The sequence below is a fragment of the Simochromis diagramma genome, unplaced genomic scaffold (assembly GCF_900408965.1).
Source record: "Simochromis diagramma unplaced genomic scaffold, fSimDia1.1 OVJJ01000327.1, whole genome shotgun sequence".
NCBI classification, from domain to species: Eukaryota; Metazoa; Chordata; class Actinopteri; order Cichliformes; family Cichlidae; genus Simochromis; species Simochromis diagramma.
In genome coordinates this window covers 673,837-701,499 of record NW_024386768.1, presented here as the reverse complement: position 1 = coordinate 701,499, position 27,663 = coordinate 673,837, and the positions used below count along the sequence as shown (strand labels likewise).

The following is a 27,663-nucleotide window of genomic DNA, read 5'->3' as shown; positions in this document are numbered from 1 at the left end:
CCATCTGGGACTCTTCTTGTTTACACTCGTAATAACACAAACACTAAATCCTGCTTCTCTGGTGCTGTTGTGTAGCAGTGTGTACACCTGAGACTGCCACCTGTCTGTCTGTCCTGCACTCTCTCTCTGTTTCTTTCTCTCTGATTGTGGAATAAAAGTATGAACATGTGTTTATAAGTTACACTTGTGTTTGAATCCTGCAGCTTATCACACATTTGATTTCCATGTGTGACGACTGCAAGTGTCCAGAGTGAGGACAGACTGAGGGACCCACTGCTGCACATCATCTGTGAGGCTTTGCAGCCCTGATGATCCACCAGGACAAACTCAGCAGTGTGTGAGGAAGAGGAGGAGGAAGAGCCAGCAGCAGCTGACAGATGGAGAGAATAGACAGACTGTTCCCTGTTTGTGAAGGACTGCTAGGAAAGTTTAACATAACTGTCTGTGCTGAATCAGTCTTATTAGGTAATGTTCAAATAATGTGATCATCCCAGTGTTTTCAGTGTGGGAGAAAGTACTCAGGGCCTTCAAGTTACACACTATGAAAGGCAGCAACAAGTTTAATGTTCAGAAACCTAAAGTCTGTATCAGCAGCAGAATGGAGCTAAAATAAATGTTTGTTTCAGTTCTATGAAGCTTTGAGGATTTTGGATCAGTAGCTGCTGTGTTTGTTGCATCATATTGCTGTAACTGTTTATATGCTTTATATATTCTGAGGTAAGTTGATCTATAGTGTTACATCATATTCTATAAGGATGTTATGTGTTTGTAGACTTTCTGCCCAGTTTGACCCATTTAGCAGAAGTCAGCCTGTTTAAGGCTCTGATATCTATTCTGTGTGACTTACAGCAGTTATGACATGGTCTGATTTTCTCACCCAATAAAGGAATATTTCATATATCAGTCTACTCTTCATTCTATCAGACACAGTTATCACAGCTCGTACATTTGCTTTTTACACATATATGTAAGCATTGAGCCAAATTTAGTAATGCCAACATATTAAATGAACAATATTTGTCTCTTATATATGAGAGATGATGATGAGATAGCCTTTATTTGTCAGTTTTAGGTCTTTTGCCCACAACCGAGATGACAGACCTTGCCGACCGTACATACAATACACAAACATCACATTGGGGAGACAGGTCAGGCTAGGTAGGGAGGAAAAAAAAATTGAAATGTGTAACACAGAAGGATAATACAGGAATGCACAGATATCAACACACCATAGCACAATAAACACAGACAGCAACATGGGAAAGAGTTCCAGTGTGTACATCTGATCTGGACCGCTGCAATCTTTCGACTGCACCTCCAGCTGACCCGATGTCCACATCAGAGGGGAGGTAAGCGTTGGAGGTGGCGTTGGACCCGGGGTAGGGAGGGTGATGCGTCAGTGAGTGCTTATCAGTATCAGTATATGTATGTGTGTGTATGTCCATAGTTCAGCTGAGACAGTGTCCTTCGCCCTGCCAGGCTAAGTAAACAGTCTTCCAGCCAACCCAGGTGGCCTTGCATGGAATGGGAAGAACAGACTAAACACAGTCGTTATCAGGGTGTTGTTGTTCGGCTCCAGCCTTGCAGCTGGCGCCAAAGGGGTATCCACATAAGTGATGGTGGTTTTTACTTTAGTGCAAACAACTCATATGAATTTCAAAGCAGTTCTACAGTCCAACACTGGTCTCTCAATCCCCCGTTGGAGAGCCGCGAGCTTCGCCATACTTGCGTTCTGTGATGTTGTCATTTCTTGTGTTCAAGGAGCCGATTCTGAGAACTCACGGCAGTGTGCCTCCCCGAGATGTCATCCAGTCTGCAGTCAGAGATCTTATTCTGAGTATTCACGGCAGCCGTAGCCTTTCCAAGATCTTATCCATGCTGACTCAATGAGCCCATTTTGAGAAACTCACGCCTCTCCCATCGTTTCAATCCCAGCGGGCAGCCTTGTGGGGGTTTGAACAGCCGGTTCAATCAAAGCTCTTCTGCTGGCCTTTCCATGTTAATCGAAGTTTTGCTGGATGTGCCAGGGTGTGCTTTATCTGATGCTGCCATAGCTTCTTCATTACTGGGGAAAAAAGCTTCCTCTGCGCCGCTCGCTCCGCGGTCATATCTTCATAAAATGACAAGCGGCAGTTCTCCCACAGTATTCCTTTCTTCTGCTTAGCGGTCATGAGAACTTTTTGTCGTGCAGTGTAACGGAGAAATCTCACCAGCACGATTCGAGGTGGCTGACCAGGTCCCGGGCGTGGTCTCGTACTTCTGTGGCATCTTTCCAGCTCATATTCCTCCCCTCGTAGACCTAGGCCATCCGCGAGTATCTTCATCACATAATCATTTATGCTGCCACCACTTTCCAGACCCTCTTCCAGACCGATAAGCCGAACGTTCTTTCTGCGGTTTCTGTTTTCCTGGTCGTCTACTCGGGCCCAAAGTTGTTCAAGCTTTTTAGCGTTTTGCCATTATCTTCTGTTACGCTCCTCATTTTGTCTTCCACATCTGAAATGCAGCCCTCAGCTTCGGTCATCCGTATTTGGATTGCACTTATAGCGTTTTTAAATTCCACCATATCTGACTTGATGTGAGATACATCGGCCGCAACACTAGTTAGGATAGTTCCAAGCTTAGTCGTTTCGGCAAACAGGCCGCTTATATCCATCTTTGGCCCTTCTTCTTGGCTAGCAAGGCTAACCTTGGCACTGCTAGCATTACTTTCCCCCGCCGCCACCGTGGAGATTCGGGTTTACACGCTCTTCTTCTTAGTTCCTGTGGCCATGTCTCTCAATAAATCCGAGGACACTGATCTAGCAAGTCACCGCAGTGAGGAAATATATTATTTGGGAGCGTTTACCTTGTTTTAAAACTAATGTAGGGTCGACGGGGGTCAGAGACTCTCTATGGCACGGCCATTCCCAAACGCTCCATCATGTGACTCCCCTAAAACTCTTTAATTTAACCATTTTGTCTCTCTGTCTCCTTTTTTTGACCCGGACAGATTTTGTTATTTCCCCTCATCCCCTGGACCTTTTTAGGGGAACATAAAAATGTAAAAAAAAAACGTATGACAACGACCATGAACATTAGGAGGTACTTGATTGTAATGGAAAACCAGTCGATCCGTGCCGAGTCAATCCAAGTAGGTACTAATGGAAAAGGGGCTTTAGATTCCTGAGAGGTGAGTCCAAGGATCAGGAGCTGATCACATTTAGGGATTGATAGATAGGATATAAATGAGCATACAGATACAGACTCCTTAGAGTGTTATTGATCATTATTGATTTATTCATGATCATTTATTTCTAATAAAAGCAGTGTGAATAGAATGTCTTTATTGTCATTGTCAGAAACTTGTAGTTAAAACAGCTGCCAAGACCATCGGAACATCTCTCCCTCTGCTACAGGACATCTTGTGTGCTGCATCAGTAAGGCCTCTTGCCTCGTGCCTGACCCCTAACACCCCTCACATGGACTCTTTTCTCTCCTTCCATCCGGCAGACGCTATCATAGCATCGGGCCTGATCCTCCAGACTGCATGACAGCTTTTTCTCGCAAGCCATCGGACTCTCGAACTCACAGCCCTCGTTGTGTCGTCTTTCTATATACTGTACTGTGTATAGCACACTGTAAACCCCAACAGTCTACCTGACTTATAAAGTTTGTGGATATAACAATTGAAATTCCTCACAAAGTTAAAACAACTTAAAACTTTTCTGTTCGGTTAACGATTCAAACAGTTATAATTGTACATGGCTTAGAAGTTAAGAGTAAATACTGCTTTCTTAATTATGATTTTTGAGTAAATGTTTTTTTTCCGAGCTCCGCATGTGTACGTCATGACGTTTTCTCTAACCTGAACGACGTTGACAGAAAATTCTGTTCAATATGGCTGCCCTTCTCGAGCAACTGGAGAACACATTTGGAGAAACTTGTAAGTAAAACGGAACCTTCGTTATGTGTAGTTTTTCCTTAAAAAAGCAAGTATATTAATATGTTGCAGCCAAGAACTTGTTTTCGAATGCGCTGTTGTGTTAAAAAGCACAGACCCAGGTGGTGAATAGTTGCTCGCTGTTGTTCGCGCTCTTTTTCGAACAGATGTCGTCAGTTTTACAGTTTTAACCGATTAAAACAGTTTTACGAAGAATCACACAAAGAAAGGGTCTTAGTGACATTTTAACGACCCCTTGCCAACGCAAGAAAGTTGGCGTTTTTACAACAGCACCCTCATTGTTCGGCAAGTTTTTTTTTTCTTCTCATTAGCATCATTCAAAAGTGACTTAGCTAGCAGTGGCAACTTCTATCTAAAACAATTGAAATATAGCAAGGTGTTGTATATTTAGTGTGCTAATAAGGTTTTCAATATTTTTATTTTTTCTTCCAAGGCTGAAGACCGAAGACAAAGACAGAAAAAAAAAAAATTCAGACTGCAATTAATTTCAAGTGGAGACAGTAAACACAGGTGAGTTGAAAGATCTATTGAAGAGACCTTTCTTCATGGCCATTAAAACATTTTTAGGTTAAAAGACCTGTGTCATGAATCGCTGTGCGGCAGGCAGGAGTTGGACCCAAAATGCAGGACTCGGGGGATGAACTCAAAATCACAGCTTTAATTGCTGGTCACAGAAAACGAGCATACAAAACTAAACTGTAGTGATGGGACGTTCTGTATCGAGGCTTCGGAGCGTGTGTCGAGTAATGGAGGGGGCGTTTCCGCGAAGCGCGTATCGAGGCTTGCTTCATTTATGGGAGGAGCTGAAAATGATGACGTCCGAAGCCTCGCTGCCCGGCTGTACCACGTGACTGGTTCATGAAGTGGTTCAAACTTTGCCGCGAGATATGACAGCGATATAAACCCCTCAGACTTCATTCAAAAATGTGGGTGTTTGATGGAGAGTTGCGGTTAGTGAGAGTTTGGAGAGAGTTTTGAGGTTTATGAGAGTGAGGAGAGAAAGTCAGGAGAGAATGGAGCCAGCTAAGAAGAGGAGGATGTCCTCCCCTGTGTGGGAACATTTTGATCTTATTCCTCCCAACAAGGTATGTACATTTCTACAGAAGATGTATTTTCATGATACTGATGGTGCAATACAATTTATGTTGAGCTGTCTTGACTTTTGTACAAGGTGAAGTGTTTGCTATGTGCCAGGGAGCTGGGATATAACAACAACAACACCTCATCCATGCTTAGGCACTACAGAGCTTTGCATGAGAATAAGGGGAACACCGATTGTGGAGCAAGACCAGGTGAGCCATCAAATGCAATGATAATATAGGATGCAGTAATGTTACTAAATGATCTAACAATATTATACAACTGTTATAAGTTACGTGTGTGATATTTATATTTGTGCTTTGTCTTTATTGTCTTTCCTCAGGAGAACAATCTCAAATAGATGAAGACCTGGTTAGCATGGTGATTGAGGACTCCCAGCCATTTAGCATTGTGGAGGACAAAGGATTCAAAAGATTTGTTAAATCATTAAATCCTAGCTATGTTCTCCCCACTAAAAAGGTCATAAAAGCAGTGAAAATGTAGTTTTTATAGAATAAAATGTGAACAGGCAGGACTGAGGCTCAAAGCCTCAGTGTGTAGCTGTCCATACCTCAACGTTACAAAAGCACAACTACTGTCCACACCCCAACCACACCTCACCTCACAGTAAATGATCATTTCCATTTCAAGCATTTCCAAATAATCATTTTCCATACTGCCAGTATAAATATACACAGTATACTGCATCACTACAATATAGATGTTTTACACACTCCTTTTGTTGTTGACATTTACAGGCTGTGTGCAAAATGCCACACTCTTCAAATTCATGCCAGCTATTATTTTTACGTCCAGTAGGTGTCCTGCTAGAGCAAATGAAGCTTCATGAAGCTTCGCGTTGGGGTGAACCAATTGGATGAAAAGCTTCAGTGCTTCATGGGGCTTCATCTGCCCATCACTACTAAACTGGGAAAATATAAACTCACACCTTGCAGAGAGGCACACGAGGAAACACACAGCTTGAGGGACGACGCAGCACTGACTCAGAGAAACACAGGGTTTAAATACAATGGGAAGTAACGAGGGGAATGAGACACAGAAGGAGAGCACAGCTGGGAGAAATCAGAACTGACGAGACAAGGGAGCAAAGTAGGATACACTCACATGAGACACAGACCTTCAAAGTAAAACAGGAATTAGCACAGATGCAAACTAGACTAGGGGAGACAGAGCAACTAAGAAACACAGAGGGCAGCTACCAAATACTGAGAACTAAACAGAATACAAGAACACCAAACTAAGACACTACACTAAAGAACAAGCTGGGACAACAAAGAGAACTAAGAACATAATACAAAAAACTCAGAGGCACAAGAAACTCAAAACACTGGGTCACTGACCCAGGACCGTGACAACCTGTTTTTTTTTAATCATGCCCTGGCTTTGTCACACTGAATCATGTTGAAAAGATCTATTTTCATGGCTCCCCCCATTGCCATTTCCTTGTACTTCTTTCTACCAGTCTATTTTATTTTGTGACATTAACATCTTAAATGTACCCCTAATTATTAATAGCTGTGTTAGTATTTATAATGCATTTTTTTTTTTATCATGTGCAGATCTACCAAGGGTCAGTGGCACAGTTCACCTTTTGTGGTAAGTTATAACACTTCATATGTGGTCACATAAGTAAGTTGTTTCATCAGTTGTTCAGTTCTTATAAAATGTTGTATAATTGTACCAAATCACTGAGGATACATCCAATGTGTAAATCACAATCAACAATTTTACTGTGATATTCGCTCGTGTTTAGAGAATCTCCATTATCTTTGTCACTGAGTTTCCATTTTTGTAGGGCCAAATTTGTATTAAAAATTAATATTTTCATATGATGTGAAATGACTCAATCATTTCTACTTTTTAGAAGAAACCATTCATTAAGTCCCTTAAGGTGAAGATTTCATATAATGATAATGATAAAATTAACACAAATTAAAAGTTTCACTGATAAACACACAATTTTTCCTTGCTTTGAACCCCATGTTCTATATAGATTACAGCTCTGATCTGGAGAACACTATTTTAAAATACTGTGTAGGGTTTTTGTCAAATGATTAAGAAACAGACTCTCTGTCACAAGAGACAGAAAGGTTGTATCTTAAAAGAAAAGTCTCCAAAATTTAGTAGAGTCTGATGCAGTTTCATAAACATGTATTCTCCCCAAAGAATGACACCTGAAAACTTTGCGTTAAATGAACTTTTCTTTTCCCTTTTTAGGAGGGGCCTGATATCAACGTGAAACGCACTGCAGTACTTCGTGCCCTTCCTGTATACCTGCGGGAGGAGGACCCAGAATTCTTTTAGACATGTAATGTAAGTGTATTTTTGCATTACTTAAATTCTGCCAGTAAGATAAAATGCTATGGATTTTTTTTAAATACAATTTAATACCTTAGCAGCTACCAAATTGTACAAACAAAATACCCTCTCTTTAGAAAACCCTCACACACACACACACAGGTCAGGAGCAGGGCACAGGCGTATCACAGCACTATGGCTATCCTGCAGGTGGCCCAAAAACCAGGCTGAAGTCAAGATTTAGTTTCTTTTTGAGATAAAGTCATGAAATAAAAAATTACTTTTTTTTAGAAAAATAACAAAAATACAAATTATGTAATGCAAGAAGCTAACACGTTAATGTACATTTTTTAAAAAAAAAAGTGGAGTACCCTAACTCGTTACAAAGTAACCCACTACACTGCTGAATGTTTTGCTAGATTACAGGTCATGCTTGTCACATTCTCTCAAACCAACCTTACTTATTCAATTGGGGCGATCGTGGCTCAAGAGTTGGCAGTTTGTCTTGTAATCAGAAGGTTGCCGGTTCGAGCCCTGGCTCCGACAGTCTCGGTCATTGTGTCCTTGGGCGAGACACTTCACCCGTTGCCTAACCCACCCGTAATATAATTGCATTGTGTTGCATCAAAATAAGAAACACAAAAATATTGAAATTAAAGTATACAGTCTTTGAGTAAAGCTCAATTAATAAAATATAATTTTAAATTTTTAGGTTAACAATAAATACAAATTTTGAGTACCCCCATACTTAGAAGATATGAGTTTGTGTACTTAAATCTTTTGAGGTAATCAGTTTCCACAAAAGTTTTAAGTTCAGTCAACTTGTTCGGGTTTACAGTGCAGAGATAACAATAAAGTTTACTTTGACTTTGTGCTCCTCATGTTGTGTAGCTTTCTGGGTGTTATAGTTATTAGGCTACGTGCTTATTTATTATATGGTGGATACAGTACATAAATTCCAAACTGGAGTTGTTTTATGTAACTGAGATGTTTAATTATGTAGTTTGAGAAAATAAGAAGAAGGTTTATATAAAACATGCGTTTACTTATACTGCACTTGATGTATTTTAACCATTTATAATGCATATTACAGAATGTAACACCTGCATATGTATAAAGAAATGGCTTTGATTTTGCCACCCCATTTGATTCCCAGGGGCAGATCTAGAAGGGTGGCATGGGGTGGCAAGTGCCACCCTAAAATGATCCCTTGCCACCCCAAGTGCCACCCCAGTTTTGCATATGACAGTGTTGTTTATTAAAATAAGATCGCATTAACAGTTTGAGCGTAGTTACAGTCAGCGGTGAATATAAATGCTAAAACTGAATATATTGCATAGTGTTCCCCCTGCACCAGTAACAAATGGTTCAGCCCATAGCAGGACCGGCTTTTTGGTGAGTGTTATTAACCCTCCGTGGTCCACGGACACGCTGCACCTCCAGATCACATGACTGATGTGAGCTGACACAGCAACAAGCTGCAGCCACGCTGAGTCTCTGTTTCAGCCACATTGAAAGTTCAGACTTCAAAGTTTTTAAATTTTAATTACAGGCCAGTAAATCCAGAGTTATGATCATATATATCAGCCACGCTTTGTTCTAAATACTGTCGTCACGTGTGTGTGTTTTAAGCGTTTTGTAAGGACAGCACGAAAACAGTAAAGAAAGGAAAAAAGCCACCTCTTTCCTATTGGTGGAAAAATGCACCATGTCGACCAATTAAAATAAAAGTCAACATGTGGGATTTGGTTGTTTAGGAAGAGGGAAAAGTTTGGGGAGTGACGAGAGAGAGTGAGAGGGAGAGGGAGTTTAGATGTGGCAGATTTGTGACGTTTAGTGTGGAGTGTTTACTTAGTGTGTTGTGTTGTGTAGTTGTTCTGTTGTGTAGTCGTTTTGTTTAGTGTGTCAGTGAGGGCACTAATGACTGTCACAGAGGCACATTTGCAACGTAAACACTGTCACTAAGTAGAAAACCAGCGGAGTGATACACCTGCTGTTGTCGGGCCTGCAGGTTTGTCCCTGTGCTCTTCTGTCTTTTGGTGGACAAGCTTGTTTTTTACTGACACACATCATTTGTGGGGCATCTTATTGCCACACCTGATTGTTCTCTCATTTTAGTTTTAGTAATATTTTTAAATGGTTGTACAAAATGAAAAAAAAAAAAACCAAAACGGTGTATTGGCTGCATTTTTAGATAAATTGTTGTTTATGTTTACAAAATGTACATTTTATATTTGCAATTCAAGTTATAAACATTTACCCAACATGTCTGTGGTTTTTTACAGTATAAAATACTACTAGGATCTTAAGTTCTTTGTGTGATTTCAGATCAGTAACACTAATGCAGTATGTCAGTGAAAACAACTAAAGTCAGTTGAGCTGAAAAGACACCAAACAAGGCAACGGGGGAAAAATAAAATGAAACAATCTGAGGGTGAAACACAAACGTAAACTCAAAGGAGTCACAAATATCTGGTTGTATTTCAGACCTCAGAGGGTTCATCCGACAAATCATGAAAAATGAGGTTTACATGTTTGTTCATGACGGTGCAGATTTCTGACATTTTGTGTAATTTAAGCTGCAACAATGTGATTGTTTTCTAACAAAAACAGTGAAACTTAAGTTAGACTTGTGTTTGTAAATGAAGCGCCCCATGTTGTGTAGCTTTCTGGATTTTATACTCATTGGGCTACATATGTATTTATCATACAGGCTGTACAGTACATAGCATCAAAACTCACATGGTTTATGTAACTAAAGTGTGTAATCATGTGGGCTACAGACAATAATTAAGTTATAGACTACGGCTGCAGACAGGAAGATACTGCCAGCACCGGAAACGTGCTCGTCATCTCCGAGCATGAAGTAAGGAGAGCCTTCAAAAGAGTGAACACCAGGAAAGCAGCAGGACCAGACAGCATCCCAGGTCGTATCCTAAGAGACTGCGCATACCAGCTAGCTCCTGTGTTCACTGAGATATTCAACATCTCTTTATCTCAGTCGGTGATCCCCACATGCTTCAAAGAGTCCATCATTGTTCCTGTCCCGAAGAAACCCCACCCTGCTTCTCTCAATGACTACCGCCCTGTAGCCCTCACCTCAGTAGTGATGAAGTGCTTTGAACGCCTGGTCAGAGACTTCATCATTTCTTCACTACCAGACACACTGGACCCACTACAGTTCGCTTACCGTCCAAATCGTTCCACAGACGATGCCATCTCTCATCTTCTCCACACATCACTCACTCACTTGGACACTAGAAGGGGGAATTATGTTAAAATGCTCTTCATAGACTACAGCTCTGCATTTAACACCATAATTCCCTCCACACTCACCACCAAGCTGGAGCATCTGGGACTCAGCTCATCTATGTGTCAGTGGATCTCCAACTTCCTAACTGGCAGACCACAGGCAGTAAGGATGGGCGGACATGTCTCAGCCTCCACCACTCTCAGCACTGGAGCCCCCCAGGGGTGTGTTCTGAGCCCCCTGCTGTACTCTTTGTACACATATGACTGTGTGGCCACTACCAGCTCCACCACCATCATCAAGTTTGCTGACGACACCGTCGTGGTGGGCCTGATCTCTGATAACAACGAGACGGCCTACCTGAAGGAGATTAGGAATCTGGAGAACTGGTGCCAGAGGAACAACCTCCTTCTAAACGTCAGTAAGACAAAGGAGCTGATAGTGGACTTCAGCACTAAGCAGGAGAGGAACTACCAGACCCCCGTCATCAACGAGTGCCCAGTGGAGAGAGTGGACAGCTTCAAATACCTCGGAGTTCACATCACGCAGGACCTGTCATGGTCCTGTCACATCAACACCGTGGTGAAAAAGGCCCGTCAGCGTCTCTACCACCTCAGACGCTTGAGAGACTTCCAACTGCCCTCCAAGGTGCTCAGGAACTTTTACTCGTGCACCATAGAGAGCATCCTGACGGGAAACATCTTAACCTGGTTCGGGAACAGCACCATGCAGGACAGACGAGCTCTACGGAGGGTTGTGCGGTCAGCTGAGCGCACCATCCGCTCCGAGCTCCCTGACCTGCACTCAATCTACAGCAGGCGGTGCTGGACCAAGGCCAGGAAGATGGTGAAGGACCTCAGCCATCCCAACAACGGACTGTTCTCTCTGTTGAGGTCAGGAAAGCGATTCCGCTCCCTGAAGACCAACACAGAGAGACTGAGGAGGAGCTTCTTCCCGCAGGCGATACGGTCTCTCAATCACACCACCACACAGTACTGACCCACACATACAGTTCTTACACACACTGGACATTCTGGACATTGTTTTCACTTCATCACTTAAATCACTTTAAGCATATTTGCACTGCACAAGACATAATGTGGATCGCACAACACTGGACATTATATTCTTCATTTCCAGTTAATACTTGTACACCTGCTGTTATTGTGTGTGTATATATATATATATATTTATTTATTTATATTTCTTCATACATTCTTATATAGTTCTATACTGTGTATTGTGTATTTTGTTGTACAGTTATTTTATTTTCAACTTTAATTTATATATTTTATCTTATTCTTTCCCAGTTAAATTTACCCTTCATTCTAATTTGTGTTGTACAGTTATTTCATTTTTAACCTTAATTTATATTTTATTCCTTCCTAGTAAAATTTACCCTTTTTAATTTTTCATATTTATTTCCTATCTTATTCATAGCCTTTTCCTTTTTTTTTCTTTAGGTCACGAGCAGTTGTCTAAGCATTGTCTATATATCTTTTAAGCCGGAGGAGGTTTCTAAGCTGCGGCTTTTAAATGTGTGCTTGGAAACCATTAAAGGCTGGATGGCTGAAAACTTCCTCCAACTAAATGATAACAAAACCGAAGTCCTCTTATGTGCCCCAGATAGACATAGACCCAGTATAATAAATGCTCTTGGTCCTCTTTCAGCGTTTGTAAAACCATCTGTCAGGAACTTAGGGATTATCCTTGATCCTGCTCTTACGTTAGATAGTCATGTTAAATCTCTTGTTCGGTCCTGCTTTTATCATTTAAGAAATATCTCTAAATTGAGCTCCATAATATCCTATACCGAACTCGAGATTGTTATTCATGCTTTTATTTCATCACGATTGGACTATTGCAATTCCCTGTTTACTTGTTTAAACAAAGGTTCCTTGGAGCGTCTGCAGATCGTTCAGAATGCTGCAGCAAGACTTTTAACGAAAGTTTCTAAATATTCACATATAACACCGTTGCTTAAGCAGTTACATTGGCTTCCTATCGAATCTAGAGTCCATTTTAAGATTTTGGTTTTAACTTTTAAGGCTCTTCGACAACAAGCACCACCATATATTATTGAACTTTTGCAGCCCTTTGCCCCTAGTAGGTCTCTGAGGTCGAGTAGTCAGGGCCTACTTGTCATTCAGTATACGAGACTGAAAACTAGGGGTGATAGAGCTTTTGCTACTGTGGCCGCTCGACTTTGGAACTCCCTTCCTCAGGACCTACGATCCGTTGATTCATTGATTACTTTTAAAAAACAGCTAAAAAATTATCTTTTTAAAATTGCTTTTTGTTAACTTTGTTTGTTTTTTGTCTTTTAATCTGTTATATCTGTAAAGCACTTTGTGATGTCTATCTAGAAATGTGCTATATAAATAAAATTTTACTTACTTTACTTTACATTTCACTGCATATCGTACTGTGTATGACTGTGTACGTGACAAATAAAATTTGAATTTGATTTGAATTTGAATTTATATCTATATGAAAAACGTGTATACTTACTGCATTTGAATCATTTAACCACATGTAACCACCTGCATATGTGTTTGGGGGAAAAAAGGCTTTGATTTTGCCACCCCATTTGATTTCTTTGCCACCCTCATGCCACCCTAAGAAAATTTCTCTAGATCCGCCCCTGGGCTGCACATCAGAGCTCGATTAGCAGGGCTGGAGAAGCAGCTCGGCGCTCGGTTCTTTCTGTCTCTGTTTAGCGTGGCGTTAGCTCGGTGTGTAGCACCGAGGGTCCTCTGGTTCGGTTAGCCGCATTCTCTTGGATTAAAGATGGCGAGTGAGTCGGTGAAGCTGTCCAAAAACCTGCTGCGGATGAAGGTGAGTGAAGCCGCTCGTGCTAACGGACACGCGAGAGCAGCTAGCAGCACGTTAGCTTTGTAATGCGCCGGCGCATAACTCCACTCAGAAATCTGATGATTTAAGGTTTTCTGCTTCACATGAAGTTTTAAATCTCACACAGAAGCTGAATTTTATTACGCGATGTCAAGTGTGACCCAGAGAGTAAATCGGCGTGCAGCAGAGTTAATAACAGGCTGTAAATGTAATTTATTAATAAATAATGTGTGCCAGTATGAGACACTAAAGATAAGCTCTGACTTTAAAATGATCTGTCACGTGATGCGAATCTGAACCGGTGTGGATGCTCAGGTATTTGTGTTACGTCACTAATAATGGGAACAACGGCTGAAATTCATGCTTTAAAAACTGTATCAGAACCGGATATGACGTTCAGGGGGCGGTTATAACCTGCAGGGTGCTGGTTTGTTTCCTGGGGAGGCTGAACCAAGGTGGAGAAGATGTTTCTGCGGCCTGATGCCTTGACCAATCAGAATGAAGCCCTCTCAGCTGATTTTCACCTTTACTTTAAAAATCTGGTCTGCAGATGTGGAAGATTTCACACTGAGAAAAACAGCTGTGGTTCTCTGCAGGGAGACCTCAGCCAATCACAGCTGAGTGCAGTAAAATCATCATTCATGAGCGCAGGTGTGGTTAAAACCTCACAGAAACGTCAGCTGAAGGTGACGTTTGTGTGTCCACAGTTCATGCAGAGACGTCTGGATGCAGAGACGAAGAAGCAGCTGGAGGAGGACGAGCGGAGGATCATCAGTGATGAGCACTGGTACCTGGACCTACCCGAGCTCAAGGCTAAAGAGTACGTATGAGCGTCATTCAGGCTCCGCCCACTTTAGTTCAAGCAAAATGTATAATTCAATTCAATTTTATTTATATAGCGCCAAATTACAACAACAGTCGCCTCAAGGTGCTTTATATTGTACAGTAGATCCTACAATAATACATATGAGCCTATGAGCAGCACTTTGGCGACAGTGGGAAGGAAAAACTCCCTTTTAACAGGAAGAAACCTCCAGCAGAACCAGGCTCAGGGAGGGGCGGGGCCATCTGCTGTGATTGGTTGGGGTGAGAGAAGGAAGACAGGATAAAGACATGCTGTGGAAGAGAGACAGAGGTTAATAACAGATATGATTCAATGCAGAGAGGTCTGTTAACACATAGTGAGTGAGAAAGGTGACTGGAAAGGAAAAACTCAATGCATCATGGGAATCCTCCGGCAGCCTACGTCTATTGCAGCATAACTAAGGGAGGATTCAGGGTCACCTGGTCCAGCCCTAACTTTATGCTTTAGCAAAAAGGAAAGTTTGAAGCCTAATCTTGAAAGTAGAGATAGTGTCTGTCTCCTGAATCCAAACTGGAAGCTGGTTCCACAGGAGAGGGGCCTGAAAACTGAAGGCTCCGCCTCCCATTCTACTTTTAAATACTCTAGGAGTATAACAGCCTCGCCGCACCGTCGTTAAAGGACTTTCTTCATGCAGCTGCTTAATGTGCAGTTTTCTGAATGGAGTCTGGTTTGAAGTCTGAACACACAGTGAAGTGTGATTTAAGTACTTAGGGGTCAGAGGTCATGTGATCATGGAGGCAGATGATGTTATTCTGGAGGTGTTCCTAATACTGTGGCGTCTCTGCTCCTGCAGGAACCTGATCATCGAGGAGAGGAGTTTCGCTCCCTGCGAGGATCTGAAGTATGGCCGACTCTCCTTCAGAGGCTTCAATCCTGAAGTCGAGGTGTGTCTCATTTCACGCCCACTTCCTGTTTTTATTTTGACCCCTGACCTCGCGGAGTGTCAGATTACCTGACTGCTGTGTTTGGGAGGACACAGAGCTAAGAAACATTAGTTTGTTCTTCGTGTTTTTAACAATAATCAGCCTCGATTAAAACCAGCATGGACTGTCTGACTGAAGGTTACCATGGAAACGACCAGCTGTTTTATTCATGTTTAAATTTTGCTGTAAGATCTCAGCTGTACAACTGCAGCAGAAGCATCCCAGTACGACCCTGCCTCTGTCACCTGGAGGCTTCAGGTGTGTCCTACTCCTTGACTCCTCACCCTGGGTCCTCTGTCCTACCCCCTGACTCCTGACCCCAGGACGACGAGTCTCTCTGAGTGTTTGCTCTGCAGCATTTAAACTGGAACCGTCCTGTGTGTCCCTGCAGAAGCTGATGGCTCTGATGAACCCCAGAGAGGAAGAGGAGGAGGAAGAGGAGGACCTGAGCCGGATGCAAACAGACGTCACAGATGAAGAAATGGCTCTGAGGTACGAACTGTTTCCCTCTGATGCTGAAGCGCTGCGTGTTCCTATTGTAGCTCATTTCTCACACACACACACACACACACACACACACACACACACACACACACACACAGTGTGTGAGGCGAGGCTCTCATCTGCTGTTTTTCTCGGCAGGTACGAGAGTTTAGTTGGAAGCATGAAGAAGAAGTTTGCAACGAAGCGAGAGCGAGCGGCGCAGGAGGCGGACGAGGAGAACCAGAAGGAGGTGAAGAGAGCATTCGTGAAGCCTCAGGACTGAAGACGCTCGCGCTCCAGATGTTTTTAGACGTGAGGCTGCCGTGGAGCACCAGCTGTGTGGATGTTATACATCCTGCTTTTATTCCACGAGGAGGACACGAGCAGCCTCAGAGCTCCTGAGAGCTGCATGTTTATTCCCTGTTTGTTTTTTAATTCTGTATGTGACTCACCTGAGGGGGGGTTTAAAGCCACGCCTCCTCCACTTGTTTGCTCGTCATGAGGAGGTGAAGGTTAGTTCAGACCTCTGAAGAAGTAAAACACAGACTGTAAATAAAAGATGGAGGCTCGCAGAGGTCAGCGTGTGTTTATTTCAGAGTGTCTCGTTTAAGCTCGAGTGTTGAAGCTTTTACGAAGTCACACATGAAGTTTGGATAAATTAAAATTTCAAAATAAAAGTAAAATTGTACCTTTCTGAGTTATTGATGTTTTAACTTTCAGTAAAACTTCAGAATAAATTCAACCCTGATCAAAAAACTCAGGATAATGTGTAATTCAGATATTTCCACTTAAACGAACATCTTTAATAAGAATACGAGCCTGTTTGTAATCGGATGGCAGCAACACGACAGCTCCATGTTCCCACTGTGCAGCGTCCTGTCCTCTTTTAACTACAGTCTGTTCGAGGTGGTGTCCTGCAGGTCTTAGACATGTCCCTGATCCAGCACAGCTGATTTAAATGGCCTCATCAGAATCAGAATCAGAATGGGGTTTATTGCCAGATGTTGAGGTTTACAACATTAGGAAATTGCTGCGGTGCTTCAGTGCAAACAATAAGAATTAAAGTGCTATGTAGAAAGAAAGATATGTGCATGAGATATACATGAGATATATACATGAGAATAAGAATTAAGAGTGCTACGTAGAAAGATATATACATGAGTGCAGGTGGTGATCATGCTCATCAGCATGTGTTGAAGTTCTCCAGAGGCCTGGTAATTAGAGCAGGGTGATATGACCAAAAATATTTATCACGATATACATTTGAAAATTTGCAATAACGATATAACTGATGATATAATTGACACTAGACAAAATACTTTACTCCACTTTATTAGTGCAAAAAAAACCCTTGAGGATAAACTGAGTGCCAGTTGGAGCGCAGCCATCAGAAATCTGATCCTCGCTTCCTGCTCGTCCAGTCTGAGCGGGCTGATGCTCGCTGAAGCACAAACGATGCATTCGTGCACGGAGGTCGGAGCAGGCATGCGGCTGTTTTTAATCAATGTTTGCTCCACACAAACGTTAAACTCCTAGCAGGCTTTAAAGAGTTCATTCAATATTAGGGCTTTAAAATAAGAGCACCTTTGCTTGATCCAGATCAAAATCATCCTACTTTATCTTAAACGTATTAATAACAGCTGTTCAACTTCAGGAAGTCAGACTCAGCACCCTTCATCGCTTCCACACCTGCAGTTCCCCTGATGTCCACTAGAGGCTCTGCAGTGAGTCATGTTAAAATAAACATGCTCACCGGCTGACGCAGGAACTGAATGCCTGTACAGAGGCACGCTGTGTCATAACTCACCTGTTTGAACTGGGATCAGGTGCTTTTGTTCCACCAGAAAAGGTTTAAAATAGTCGTTTGGCTGTGAGTCGCCACGCTCTGTCACAGAAGAGTTTAAATTTGCTTTGATGTGAGAATCTATGACTTGCATAGGTACTGCTGACCTCTGATTGGGTGATAAGTGTGTGTGTAAAATCAGCACCAGTGAGCATTACAGGTGTGCGTTACCTGTTGCTCATGTGTCACCTTGTTGTGCAGCGCCAACAGCATTTCCCTCGTCCCGCCCCAAACATCAGCGCGAGGCTTCAGCTCAGCACCCCCCCCACCACCACCCGTCGTCCAGCGAGGCCAGTCCAACATAATCACACCTGATCAGTAATTACCTGACTGCTGAAGCCGACTTCTCCTTTAAACAAGCTCACTGATTGGACAGAAGCATTTCCTGCGACCTCACAATGAAACCAAACACAGCGTTGGCGACAAACAGGCTTTTATTTTGAAAGTCACGGTTGACTGGGCATGGTCACCTACACAAACGTGTACGTTTTCAGGACTCGTCTACACGTGAAGACTCTTAGCACACAGATCACAGACAGGAAGTGCTCACAGCGTACGACAAGACAAATATCATTCAGCCAATGAGGATGGAGGATGAGGTCTGCTAACGCGGGCTCGACGTTCAGGCGAAGTTCTTCTTCAGGAAGTTGATGAGGCCGTTGGTGGAAGAGTCGTGGGAGGTCACCTCCGAGTCGTCCTTCAGCTCCGGCTCGATCTTCTTGGCGAGCTGCTTCCCGAGCTCCACCCTGCGGCGGAAAGAGGCGGGTCAGCAACACAACTTTACACAGCAACGCTGGTTGGTCAACAACAATTATTTTGTAAGGGAAACGTACGGAAGACCGCTGGTACCAATGAGGCAAGTTTGACTAAATCCGGTCGTTAAGTCTGACGTCACTAGCCGTGTCTGGGTCTAAACTCCGCTGCAGGTCCATATATCAAACGATCACTGTGGCATTACTGAGAGTTGAAAAACTGTCTAAAGTCTTTCATCTTTAATAAAATGATCAGCGTTCTGCTCTACCAGGTGTAACAATTGAGTTTAACATCCAGGCATCCATGAAAACAGGAATTTATGACATTTAACGGAGTTACAAGTTAGCAGGGAGTTAGCTCGCTAGCTTCTATCTAAATACAACATAGCATGTCCTGACTGCGGGGTTTTGGAAACAAATTCAAACGTACAGCTCTGTTATCACTTCCAGCATAAATGAAGACAGAAAACTAAACAGCAGTGACGTTTGTAGGGTTACTGAAGTTGGGCTAGCTGGTATATAATGATGTGCTACGTGACCGCTAGCGACACAGCTATGTTAGCATAATATAAACAAGCTAACTTTTTTCCACTCGATAAAAGTTAACGTGAGTGTTCTCGGTGGTCAGGAACAAATGTAATCGCATGGCAGGATGCTGTAAAAGGACCAAACTTCAGCCAGGAGAACAACTGAGATAATCCATCCACAATACCAGGTTAGTCATTCATATACTGCTGCATGGGCTGGGCTGTAGCTACATCCTAAGGTTTTAAAAACTGAGCTTAAATAAATGATTAGCGGTAATAAAAGCCGAGGGAGGTCAACAGTGATGACTGACTGTTTTAGGAGCTTTTTGAGATCAAAGAGAAGAAAATACAAAACATTAAACATGTTAACAACACAAAAGCCATATTAAACGCAGACTACTTTAGGCCCGGAAGTAGGATTCGTCGCGTCACCACTTAACGACCGGATATATAATAATAAAAGGCGCCTTTAAAGACCCTCAAGGTTACCTGACATAAGCACAAAATGAAAACATGTAAAACTAGACTAAGACGGACTCACGATGAAGGGTAAGCAGTTCTGAATACATGTTTTAAGACGTGATAAAAGAAACAGTGAAAATTCATTGTTTTAATTTAAATACAAAAAACCCAACAACTTTAAGTTATTTAAAAAAGGGAATGTATGGAGGTCTATTAGTGGCAGCAAAGTGACCGTTCAAGATCGTTAAAAAAAATTAATGTTTAATTGTAAAATAAAACCCAAACGTGGAAGCTTAATCTACCTTAAACCCGAGTTTAGCCCCGCCCAGGTGTGACTCACCCCCACTGGTCGTAGCTGTTGATGTCCCACATGAGGCCCTGGACGAAAATCTTGTGCTCGTACATGGCTGAAAGAACAGCACAGCTGTGTCAGACTCCTCCTCTTTAAATGGACACACCTGAGACGTTATTGGTGCAACTGAAGTTTACAGTAACCGGAGATCACCTGCAGTGACTCCGCCCACAGCAGCACGTTTGATTAAAAAGCCAGTACTCACCGACCAGAGCTCCCAGTATGAACGGGGTGAGCTTCTTGAAAACGATCGAGTTGCTCGGCTTGTTCCCCAGAAACACCTGCAGAGAAAAACATCATTTAAACGCTGGAACGTCGACACGCTGTACAGTCACCTGACTGTTTCTACTCTGATGGTCACACACAGGTGTGTCCAGGTGTGCGCTCTTACCTTGTGCGGCAGCAGCTTCTCCAGAGCGTCTCCAGACATGCCGGCGGCCTCCAGCTCTTTCCGGGCCTCGTCCGGAGTCTTTCCCTTCATCAGCGCTTCGGTCTGAGCCAGGAAGTTTGCCACCAGGATCTGCATGAAGCACACAACACCCGTGAGGCGTTACATCATCCAGGTGTGCTCTCGGTTCCTCCAGCTAATCAGTTCAGCCTGGCTAAGGTAACATTAAATGTCCAGACCTTGTGGTGGAGGTTGTTTCTGATTGGATGCTGAGACTGAGCAGGAATGAGGAAGTCAGCAGGAATCATACGAGTGCCTGAGGAAGGACAAGCAGTCTGTTAACTCTGGGTATTGATCACAGGCTGTTCAGACGCACGAGGCGGCGAGCTCCAATCAGATCAGACCAAAGAAGAAAACTCTGTCTGGCCTCAGTGATCCAGAATAATCCGGCTCCCTCTGCTGTGGGGGGGGGGGGGAGGCATTCGACGCCACCAATCATCTGTGGAAGGAGCCCTGTGGTATCCAATCACAGCATCTCGAATGTTCTCAGATCAATAAGCAGCAGATCAAAGACACTCAGGTGTGCCCCTCTCACGTCTCTTATTAAATAAAAGACATCTGATTATGTTTACAAAAGGACCTGTACAGGTGTTTCCACAGGGGGAGGAGCTTCAGGCTCGGGCGCTCCAGGTACGCGGCACGTCGTCTGTGACCATTTTAACTCACCTGTGCGTGGATCATGAAGGTTTGTGTGACCTGTGCTGGGGCTGCAGGTGTGATAAGCTGCCCTGATGTTCACTAACGAGCGGTCACTGTTACATAATTAAAGGGTGGAGCTTCACCTTGGTGGATGAGCTGGTAGAAGGCGTGCTGCCCATTGGTCCCCGGCTCGCCCCACACGATTGGTCCAGTGTGGTAGTTGACGCGGGCGCCATCTTTGGTGATGTACTTCCCATTGGACTCCATGTCGCCCTGAAGACCAAACAGACGGGTCATCAGCGCCGACATTCATCACGAACACGAAACTCCACCCCCACGCCGCAGTCTGATGTAATGTACGGTTTCTGTGGTCTGCTGCGCGTTACGTGACGCAGGCGTCACACCCGCAGACCCGCCTCCCTGCGTCACTGACCTGCTGGAAGTAGGCGGCGAAGCGGTGCATGTACTGGTCATAGGGCAGCATGGCGTGGGTCTCTGCCTGGAAGAAGTTGATGTACCAGACGCCGAGCATGGCGAGTAGCACGGGGGCGTTCTGCTCCAGGGGGGCACTGCGGAAATGGTTGTCCTGGGAGGAGGGGGTAGGAGAGTTTAGGTTCATGCTCCTGCTGTCAGGCTGCACACGCTCTGCTGACTGCAGGTGAACATCTCACCTGCAGTCAGCAGAGCGTGTGCAAGTATTGTGCACAGAGCGCGTGCAGAAACAAAGGGCGCCATTCTCTCGCCTTTCACATTCGAGCCTGAGTTGTGAAAGTGTCCTGTTCAGTAACTTGACGGGAAGCGTGGAAACATTTCAGAGTGACGCAACGATCAAATAACACGTGTTGAAATCCGTTTTTGTCCCGCGGACGAACGTGAAGTAACTCGCTCGCAAGAAAGCAGAAGAGACGGCGGCGTACCATCCAGTGAGCTCCGGAGAGAAGCTGCTCGAAGTTCTCAAAGCCTGAAACACAAAACAAACCAGAGTTTATTAATCAGGCTCTCAGATGGAGGGACATCAACTCAGTCGTGCACATAGCTCAGATCGCTGCAGAGCAGCTTTGCTTGATTCTCAGTCCAGAATAATCCTTCTTTCCTCTGACAGGATGACACCATCACTGACTGATAACTTTGCCCCGGCGACAGCCGAGTCACAGACGTACCCACGTGCAGAGCGATGGACAGACCGATGGCCGACCACAGCGAGTAGCGACCTCCGACCCACTGAGGACGAGCAAACATGACATCACACAGTCACTCCACCAATCAGAGCACAGGCAGGGCAGCAGATCGTCAAAATAAAAGCAGTGACAGGAAGCAGCGAGCTCGCACTGAGCCGCTTTCTCTCAGTTTGTTTTCAGCAGAAGGATGGCAGCGTTAACCGAGGTCACGGAAGGAGCGACCTCACGAGAAACACGAAGGAACTCCGACTACGGTAAAAATGACGAGCTCCTTAAATCTAAAGAAAAGCGATGAATTTAACTGTGAAGGAGCCAGAATCAACACAAACGAATATTATTAAATAAATAACGAGGGTCGGCGCAAAAACCTGTTACCCAGGTTACACGTCACCAGCCCGCCGCTGAAAACCATCCGAGTCACACGCATTCATAGTGACATCATCCTCTTCCTCCTCCTCCTCCTCATCATCATCATCGTAACAGGCGCACTTACGTCCCAGAACTCGAACATGTTCGCCGTGTCGATGCCGAAGTCCTTCACCTTAGCCTGAAGGAGGCGGAGACAGAGAGGCTGCAGATGATCTGATTAGAGCAGCGTGTGTGTGTCTGCCTGTGTGTGCATGAGAGCGTGTGTGTGTGTCTGTCTGCGTGCGAGCGTGTGTCTGCGTGCCTGTGTCTGCGTGCCTGTGTCTGCGTGCGTGCCTGTGTCTGCGTGTGAGCGTGTTTGTGTCTGCGTGCGTGTGTGTCTGCGTGTGTGCCTCTGCGTGCGTGTGTCTGCGTGCGTGCGTGTGTCTGCGTGCGTGCGTGCGTGCGTCTGCGCGCGTGTGTGTGTGTCTGCGTGCGTGTGTGTGCGTCTGCGTGCGTGTGTGCGTCTGCGTGCGTGTGTGTGTCTGCGTGCGTCTGCGTGCGTGTGTCTGCGTGCGTGTGTGTGTGTCTGCGTGCGTGCGTGTGTCTGCGTGCGTGTGTGTGTGTCTGCGTGCGTGTGTGTGTGTCTGCGTGCGTGTGTGTGTGTCTGCGTGTGTGTGTGTGTGACTCACTGAGTTGGTGGACAGAGCCACAAAGTGTTTGGCCACAGCAGATTTCTGTGGAGGATGAGAGGAGAGAAGCTCGTGAGCATGATGGAGAGATCACCACCCGACCCCTGACCCCTGACCCCGTCTCCCTCCATTTTAAAGCGACTGTGTGTTTTAGAGCAGCTGCATCAGGCTCGGGTCTACTCACGTCGGCGGCGGTCTGCAAGAACCAGTCTTTGGCGGACTCTGCGTTGGTGATGGTCTCCTGGGTGGTGAAGGTCTGAGAAGGTCAGAGTGAGGAACGGAGAGTTAGCAAACAGTAACTCAAACCAATACAGTCTCTCGAAACTGAAAGCAACTGACTGAGCACGCTCAGACCCAGGAGTTAGGCGTGTGTGACCTTGGAGGCAATGATGAACAGGGTGGTCTCGGGGTTCAGCTTGGCGAGCGTCTTGGCCAGGTGAGTCCCGTCGATATTAGAAACGAACCAAACGTCCGGTCCTCCCGCCGAGTACGGCTTGAGAGCCTCCGTCACCATCAGAGGGCCCTGAACACCACCACAACACAGTGAGTCACATGACTGCTGAGGCGCGTGCGAGAGCTCAGCGGTCACTCACCAGGTCGGAGCCTCCGATGCCGATGTTCACCACGTCAGTGATGCTCTTCCCGCTGAAGCCTTTCCACTCACCACTGCGAACTTTCTGTAAACGCACGACGCAAAGGTCACGACCTCCAGGCGTCACACGCCTTGACACACGCTCACAGACACACACTCACCTGGCAGAACGCCTTCATCTTGTCGAGCACCCTGTTGACCTCGGGCATCACGTCTTCGCCGTCGACGAGGATCGGCGTGTTGGAGCGGTTCCTCAGAGCGACGTGGAGCACGGCCCGGCCCTGTGAGCGCATGCGGTAACAACAACGGGGTTAGCAGCGACCCCCTCACAAACGCACGCGCTGATGTCGGAGTCAACTCCGAGTCTGAGGGCCACCTCACACTGGGATATATCACCATGGCAACAGATGCTGTGACCCTACCCTGCTCCCAGGTTAGAGATCAGCAGGTGTGACATCACCATACTGATCAATCAGATCTGTGGAATCCCCCGATCAGGTCAGGATCCATCAGCACGTTCAAACAGGCTGAACTTTATTGGTACAGGAGCCGTTTACAGTGTTTGGTAAAATTATAACAGCTTCCTGTGATCGATGACGTCACCACACAGCCTGATTTAAGTGATACAAACGTGTTTGCGTAAATATTTAAGATTTGTGATCCATCGTGTTGATCAGGAGCTGCTCAATCAGCCACTGCTGAGCAATACATTGACCTTCAGTGTGTGTGTGTGTGTGTGTGTGTGTGTGTGTGTGTGTGTGTGTGTGTGTGTCAGCAGCTCTGAGTCTGCACGGTGTCAGGTGGAGGATGAAGAGCGTCTCTGAAACCAACAAAATAAAGCCATCGTGGTGCGTTTGAGTGTCAGTTGGGATTTAGATGCGTACAGGTCGAGCCTGCGCAGGTGTACTTTAACGCGAGTGCACACACACACCTGAATCATTTATTCGCTCTACAAACCTTTGCTCGATCGACCTGATAAACACGTGGGATTAATGATGTCAGGATAAGTGAAGCTAGAGGAAAGCGGTCACGTGACCTTCGTTCCCCTTTTAGTTTCTACGTGGACGTGTGAGGAGGCGTTACCTCGGTGAAGTTGATCTTCTCTCCGGAAAACATCCTCTCCCGCGCCTCCTCCAGCCCCCGAGACTTGGCCTGCACACAGGAAACACACGGGCAGCAATCAGGTGACTTCAGGAAGCTCATTTCACCACCAGGAAGCGGTGACATGTCGACACGTCGCCCGCCACTGGTGCCGTGGCGCAACGCTTCTCTTTCCAAATAAAGTGTGGAAACCTTCCTGTTTCACTGGAGCTCTGAGCAGATAAGGCACGCCTCCTCCGCTCACCTTTAGCTGAACCTGCTGCTACAGGTGAGCTCCAGCTGCCTTTCAAAATCAAAGACCGAGTGTGTTCTCACCAGGGCCAGGAGCATGGCCAAGACGTCCTGGTTGATCAGGTTCTTGGAATAATCGATCAGGATGTCGCCATCATCCGTCTGCAGGGTGGTGCTGTGAGCAGAGCCAAAAACCTTTATTTACACCCAGTTTCACAGACACGCACAGAGCAGCCAAACACAGGACCTGAACAACAACAGAGCAACCGCCTGAGGGTGATGACCGCAGCATCACCCTCAGCTCACAGTGTGAGGGTCCAGGAAACGCCTCACACCGCCTCCTGTGATGGTTCTGCTCAGACTCCCTCAGCACATGGGCCTCAGTCTGTCTGCGGATGCGTCACAGCGCACGTACCCGCGGGCAGACCCGCTGCCCGGTTGTCCCACCCCCCGGCTCCTGTGCTTCATTACCGCCCGCATCCCGCCCTGACATCGGGCGAGCCCGGCGGGGGGCTCGCCCGATGTCAGGGCTAATGCTTCCATTATCGTCTGTCCGATAATGGAAGCAGAAAACCTGAAACTTCCTTCAGCTTTTCTGCTTCCATTACCGGACAGACGCGCCACAGGCAACCTGTCGCTCCCGTGACAGTCTGCAACGTAAACGTCAGTATGAGGTCAACCCCACACCTGAGACCCACCTGCGAGGGCCTCGTGGTGTGTTGGTGAACGCTTAGTAAGCACGTGCGCAGGTTCGGCACAAACAGGAAATCTCTGCAGACTGTCCGATAATGGAAGCAGTCGTTTTAGCAAGCAGCTAACAGTAACCCATATCGGGAGAGGAGGGAGCCACCGGGTGTCGGGCCTCTGGTCTGCAGTTTTCGGGCTCAGTACCCGGGCGGAGGGGGGGCGATGATGACGAAGGGAGTACGGGGTGGGGGGGCTTACAGCGGAAACGCGCGGAGCGGATCGGTGACCTTGTCGGACACCTGCGGTCACAGTCCGAGAAGTAGAATCAATAACCGGGCGGAGCGCTAAGGACCTCCAACCACGGGGATACGTCCTCCGGCTGTCCTCACCTGAACCGGCCGAAGCGCTCCGGGTCGGACTCGAACAGGGCCCTCATGCTGAGGCTCGCGCCGTTTGCCTCGTGCCACTGCTTCAGCTTCTGGAAGTTTGCGTCGGCGGTCAGAGCCATGATGGCGGCTGCTCGGTGCTCGATGTGGACAAATTGAAGACGCTCCCCGGTGAGACTCGACCCTCCGCAGCCGGTACTGGACTGAATGTGGTGGGGAGTCAGGGAGGAGCACCGCGGGGAAAGAGCCGCTCCCAACCAATCACAGCATAGAACCCACCACCCGAGCTCCGCCCACAGACCCGACCCGTCACGTCCTCAAAGGCAGCGGGACTGAAGTATGGAAGCCGATTAGTGACGATATTGCGTCGATATTGTGACAAGGCAGATCTACGGGGTTGGCATGGGCTGGCATGTGCCACCCTAAAATGCTCTCTTGCCACCCCCAGTGCCATCCTAGCTTTGCATATGACACTGTTGTTTATTAAAATAAGCTTTGTATCTTGTTCTATTTAATCTGAAACACCCCTAAAATAGTCAGTGATCACTGTCGGTCTCTCTCCGTTTTCATCATCACTGTTCACTTTAAAGCTCAGTGTTTAAACCCTTACCATGTAGCTGCAGCCCAGCCCATGCAGCAGTATATTAATGACTAACCTCGTATTGTGGATGGATTATCTCAGTTGTTCTCCTGACTGAAGTTTGGTCCGTTTACAGCATCCTGCCATGCGACTGCATTTGTCTCTAACCATCAGGAACCCTCAAGTTAACTTTTATCGAGAGGAAAAAAGTTAGCGTTCATCCTCCAGCTTCACTGTTTATGTTATGCTAACATCTTTTATTCATTGTAGCCACTGAATTACTTGCTATTACTGTCATAAATTCAAACATCAAAGGATTAGACATAAATAACCACAAATTAATAATAAGTCAGCTTGCCGATGATACAACAATCTTTCTAAAAAATAAAGAACAAATTCCATTGGCCTTAGATACAATAAAGATCTTTTCTGATGCTTCTGGACTACGGCTGAACCTGGACAAATGTGAACTCATGAGTATCCACAATTGTTCTCACTCTTCTTTGTACAATATACCTGTCAAAAATGAAATGAAATATCGTGGAATCTGGATAACTAAATGCATGGCTGATAGTGAAGAAAAGAATATTCAGAATACAATTGACAAATGCAAAAAAACTCTGAACCATTGGCTACAGAGAGATTTAACGTTGTTCGGCAGGATAATGTTGACCAAGGTTGAATCTTTGTCCAGATTAATCTATCCAGCTTGTTCCCTAGCCATCCCACCAAGAATTATAACAGACATCAATAAGGTGAATTTTAATTTCATATGGAAAAATAAACATCATTATATCAGTAACAGGGACTTGATAAAAGATTATGAAGAGGGGGGTTTAAAAGCAATCGATTTTGAAATAATGAATGGCATTTTATTAAAGATTAATTGGCTCCGATCTTTCTTAAAAAATGATAATGAGATCTGGTTCTTGATACCATCTCTTATTTTCAACAAAGTTGGGGGGGATCCAATTCCTTTTAGTGTGTGATTTTGAAATTTCTAAACTACCCATAAAACTTTCCAAATTTCATCAACAAGTTTTGTTAAATTAGAAATTAATGTTTAAACATAACTTTAGTCCCCACAACCTTCCATTGTGGAACAATAGGGTGATACTGAATCGGGGGAAAT

The 27,663-nt window shown here is 45.2% G+C and overlaps 2 protein-coding genes and 2 long non-coding RNA genes across 5 annotated transcripts; 3 read left to right on the top strand and 1 right to left on the bottom strand.

The window, feature by feature from the left end:
* The first annotated feature begins 4,390 nt into the window (after positions 1-4,390).
* Positions 4,391-7,400, top strand: LOC120736589. Its single transcript, XR_005696539.1, has 3 exons — positions 4,391-4,453; positions 6,604-6,640; positions 7,262-7,400. It is a non-coding gene; the product is annotated as an uncharacterized LOC120736589 (long non-coding RNA).
* A 1,962-nt stretch (positions 7,401-9,362) lies between these two features.
* On the top strand, positions 9,363-12,860 carry LOC120737127. Its single transcript, XR_005696677.1, has 3 exons — positions 9,363-9,373; positions 11,142-11,146; positions 12,107-12,860. It is a non-coding gene; the product is annotated as an uncharacterized LOC120737127 (long non-coding RNA).
* A 384-nt stretch (positions 12,861-13,244) lies between these two features.
* mphosph6 (M-phase phosphoprotein 6) lies at positions 13,245-16,404 on the top strand. Of its 2 annotated transcripts, XM_040037619.1 has the most exons (6): positions 13,245-13,430; positions 13,866-14,061; positions 14,153-14,265; positions 15,104-15,194; positions 15,625-15,725; positions 15,876-16,404. In XM_040037619.1, the coding sequence occupies exons 3-6, from the start codon at positions 14,156-14,158 to the stop codon at positions 15,997-15,999; spliced, it is 426 nt and encodes a 141-aa protein (XP_039893553.1). In that variant the 5' UTR covers positions 13,245-13,430; positions 13,866-14,061; positions 14,153-14,155; the 3' UTR covers positions 16,000-16,404. The 2 variants fall into 2 exon arrangements, with proteins under 2 accessions (XP_039893553.1, XP_039893546.1); XM_040037612.1 differs by lacking the exon at positions 13,866-14,061 and having other exon boundaries at positions 13,247-13,430.
* Positions 16,405-17,975: 1,571 nt separating this feature from the next.
* On the bottom strand, positions 17,976-26,212 carry LOC120737106 (glucose-6-phosphate isomerase-like). Its single transcript, XM_040037604.1, has 18 exons — positions 25,955-26,212; positions 24,963-25,053; positions 24,630-24,698; positions 23,708-23,827; positions 23,548-23,631; positions 23,331-23,477; positions 23,139-23,210; positions 22,955-22,999; positions 22,411-22,464; positions 21,900-21,960; positions 21,657-21,700; positions 21,173-21,325; positions 20,883-21,012; positions 20,280-20,356; positions 20,044-20,172; positions 19,858-19,933; positions 19,641-19,707; positions 17,976-18,305 (listed from the first exon to the last, which is right to left on the bottom strand). The coding sequence occupies exons 1-18, from the start codon at positions 26,071-26,073 to the stop codon at positions 18,182-18,184; spliced, it is 1,662 nt and encodes a 553-aa protein (XP_039893538.1). The 5' UTR covers positions 26,074-26,212; the 3' UTR covers positions 17,976-18,181.
* Positions 26,213-27,663: the final 1,451 nt, after the last annotated feature.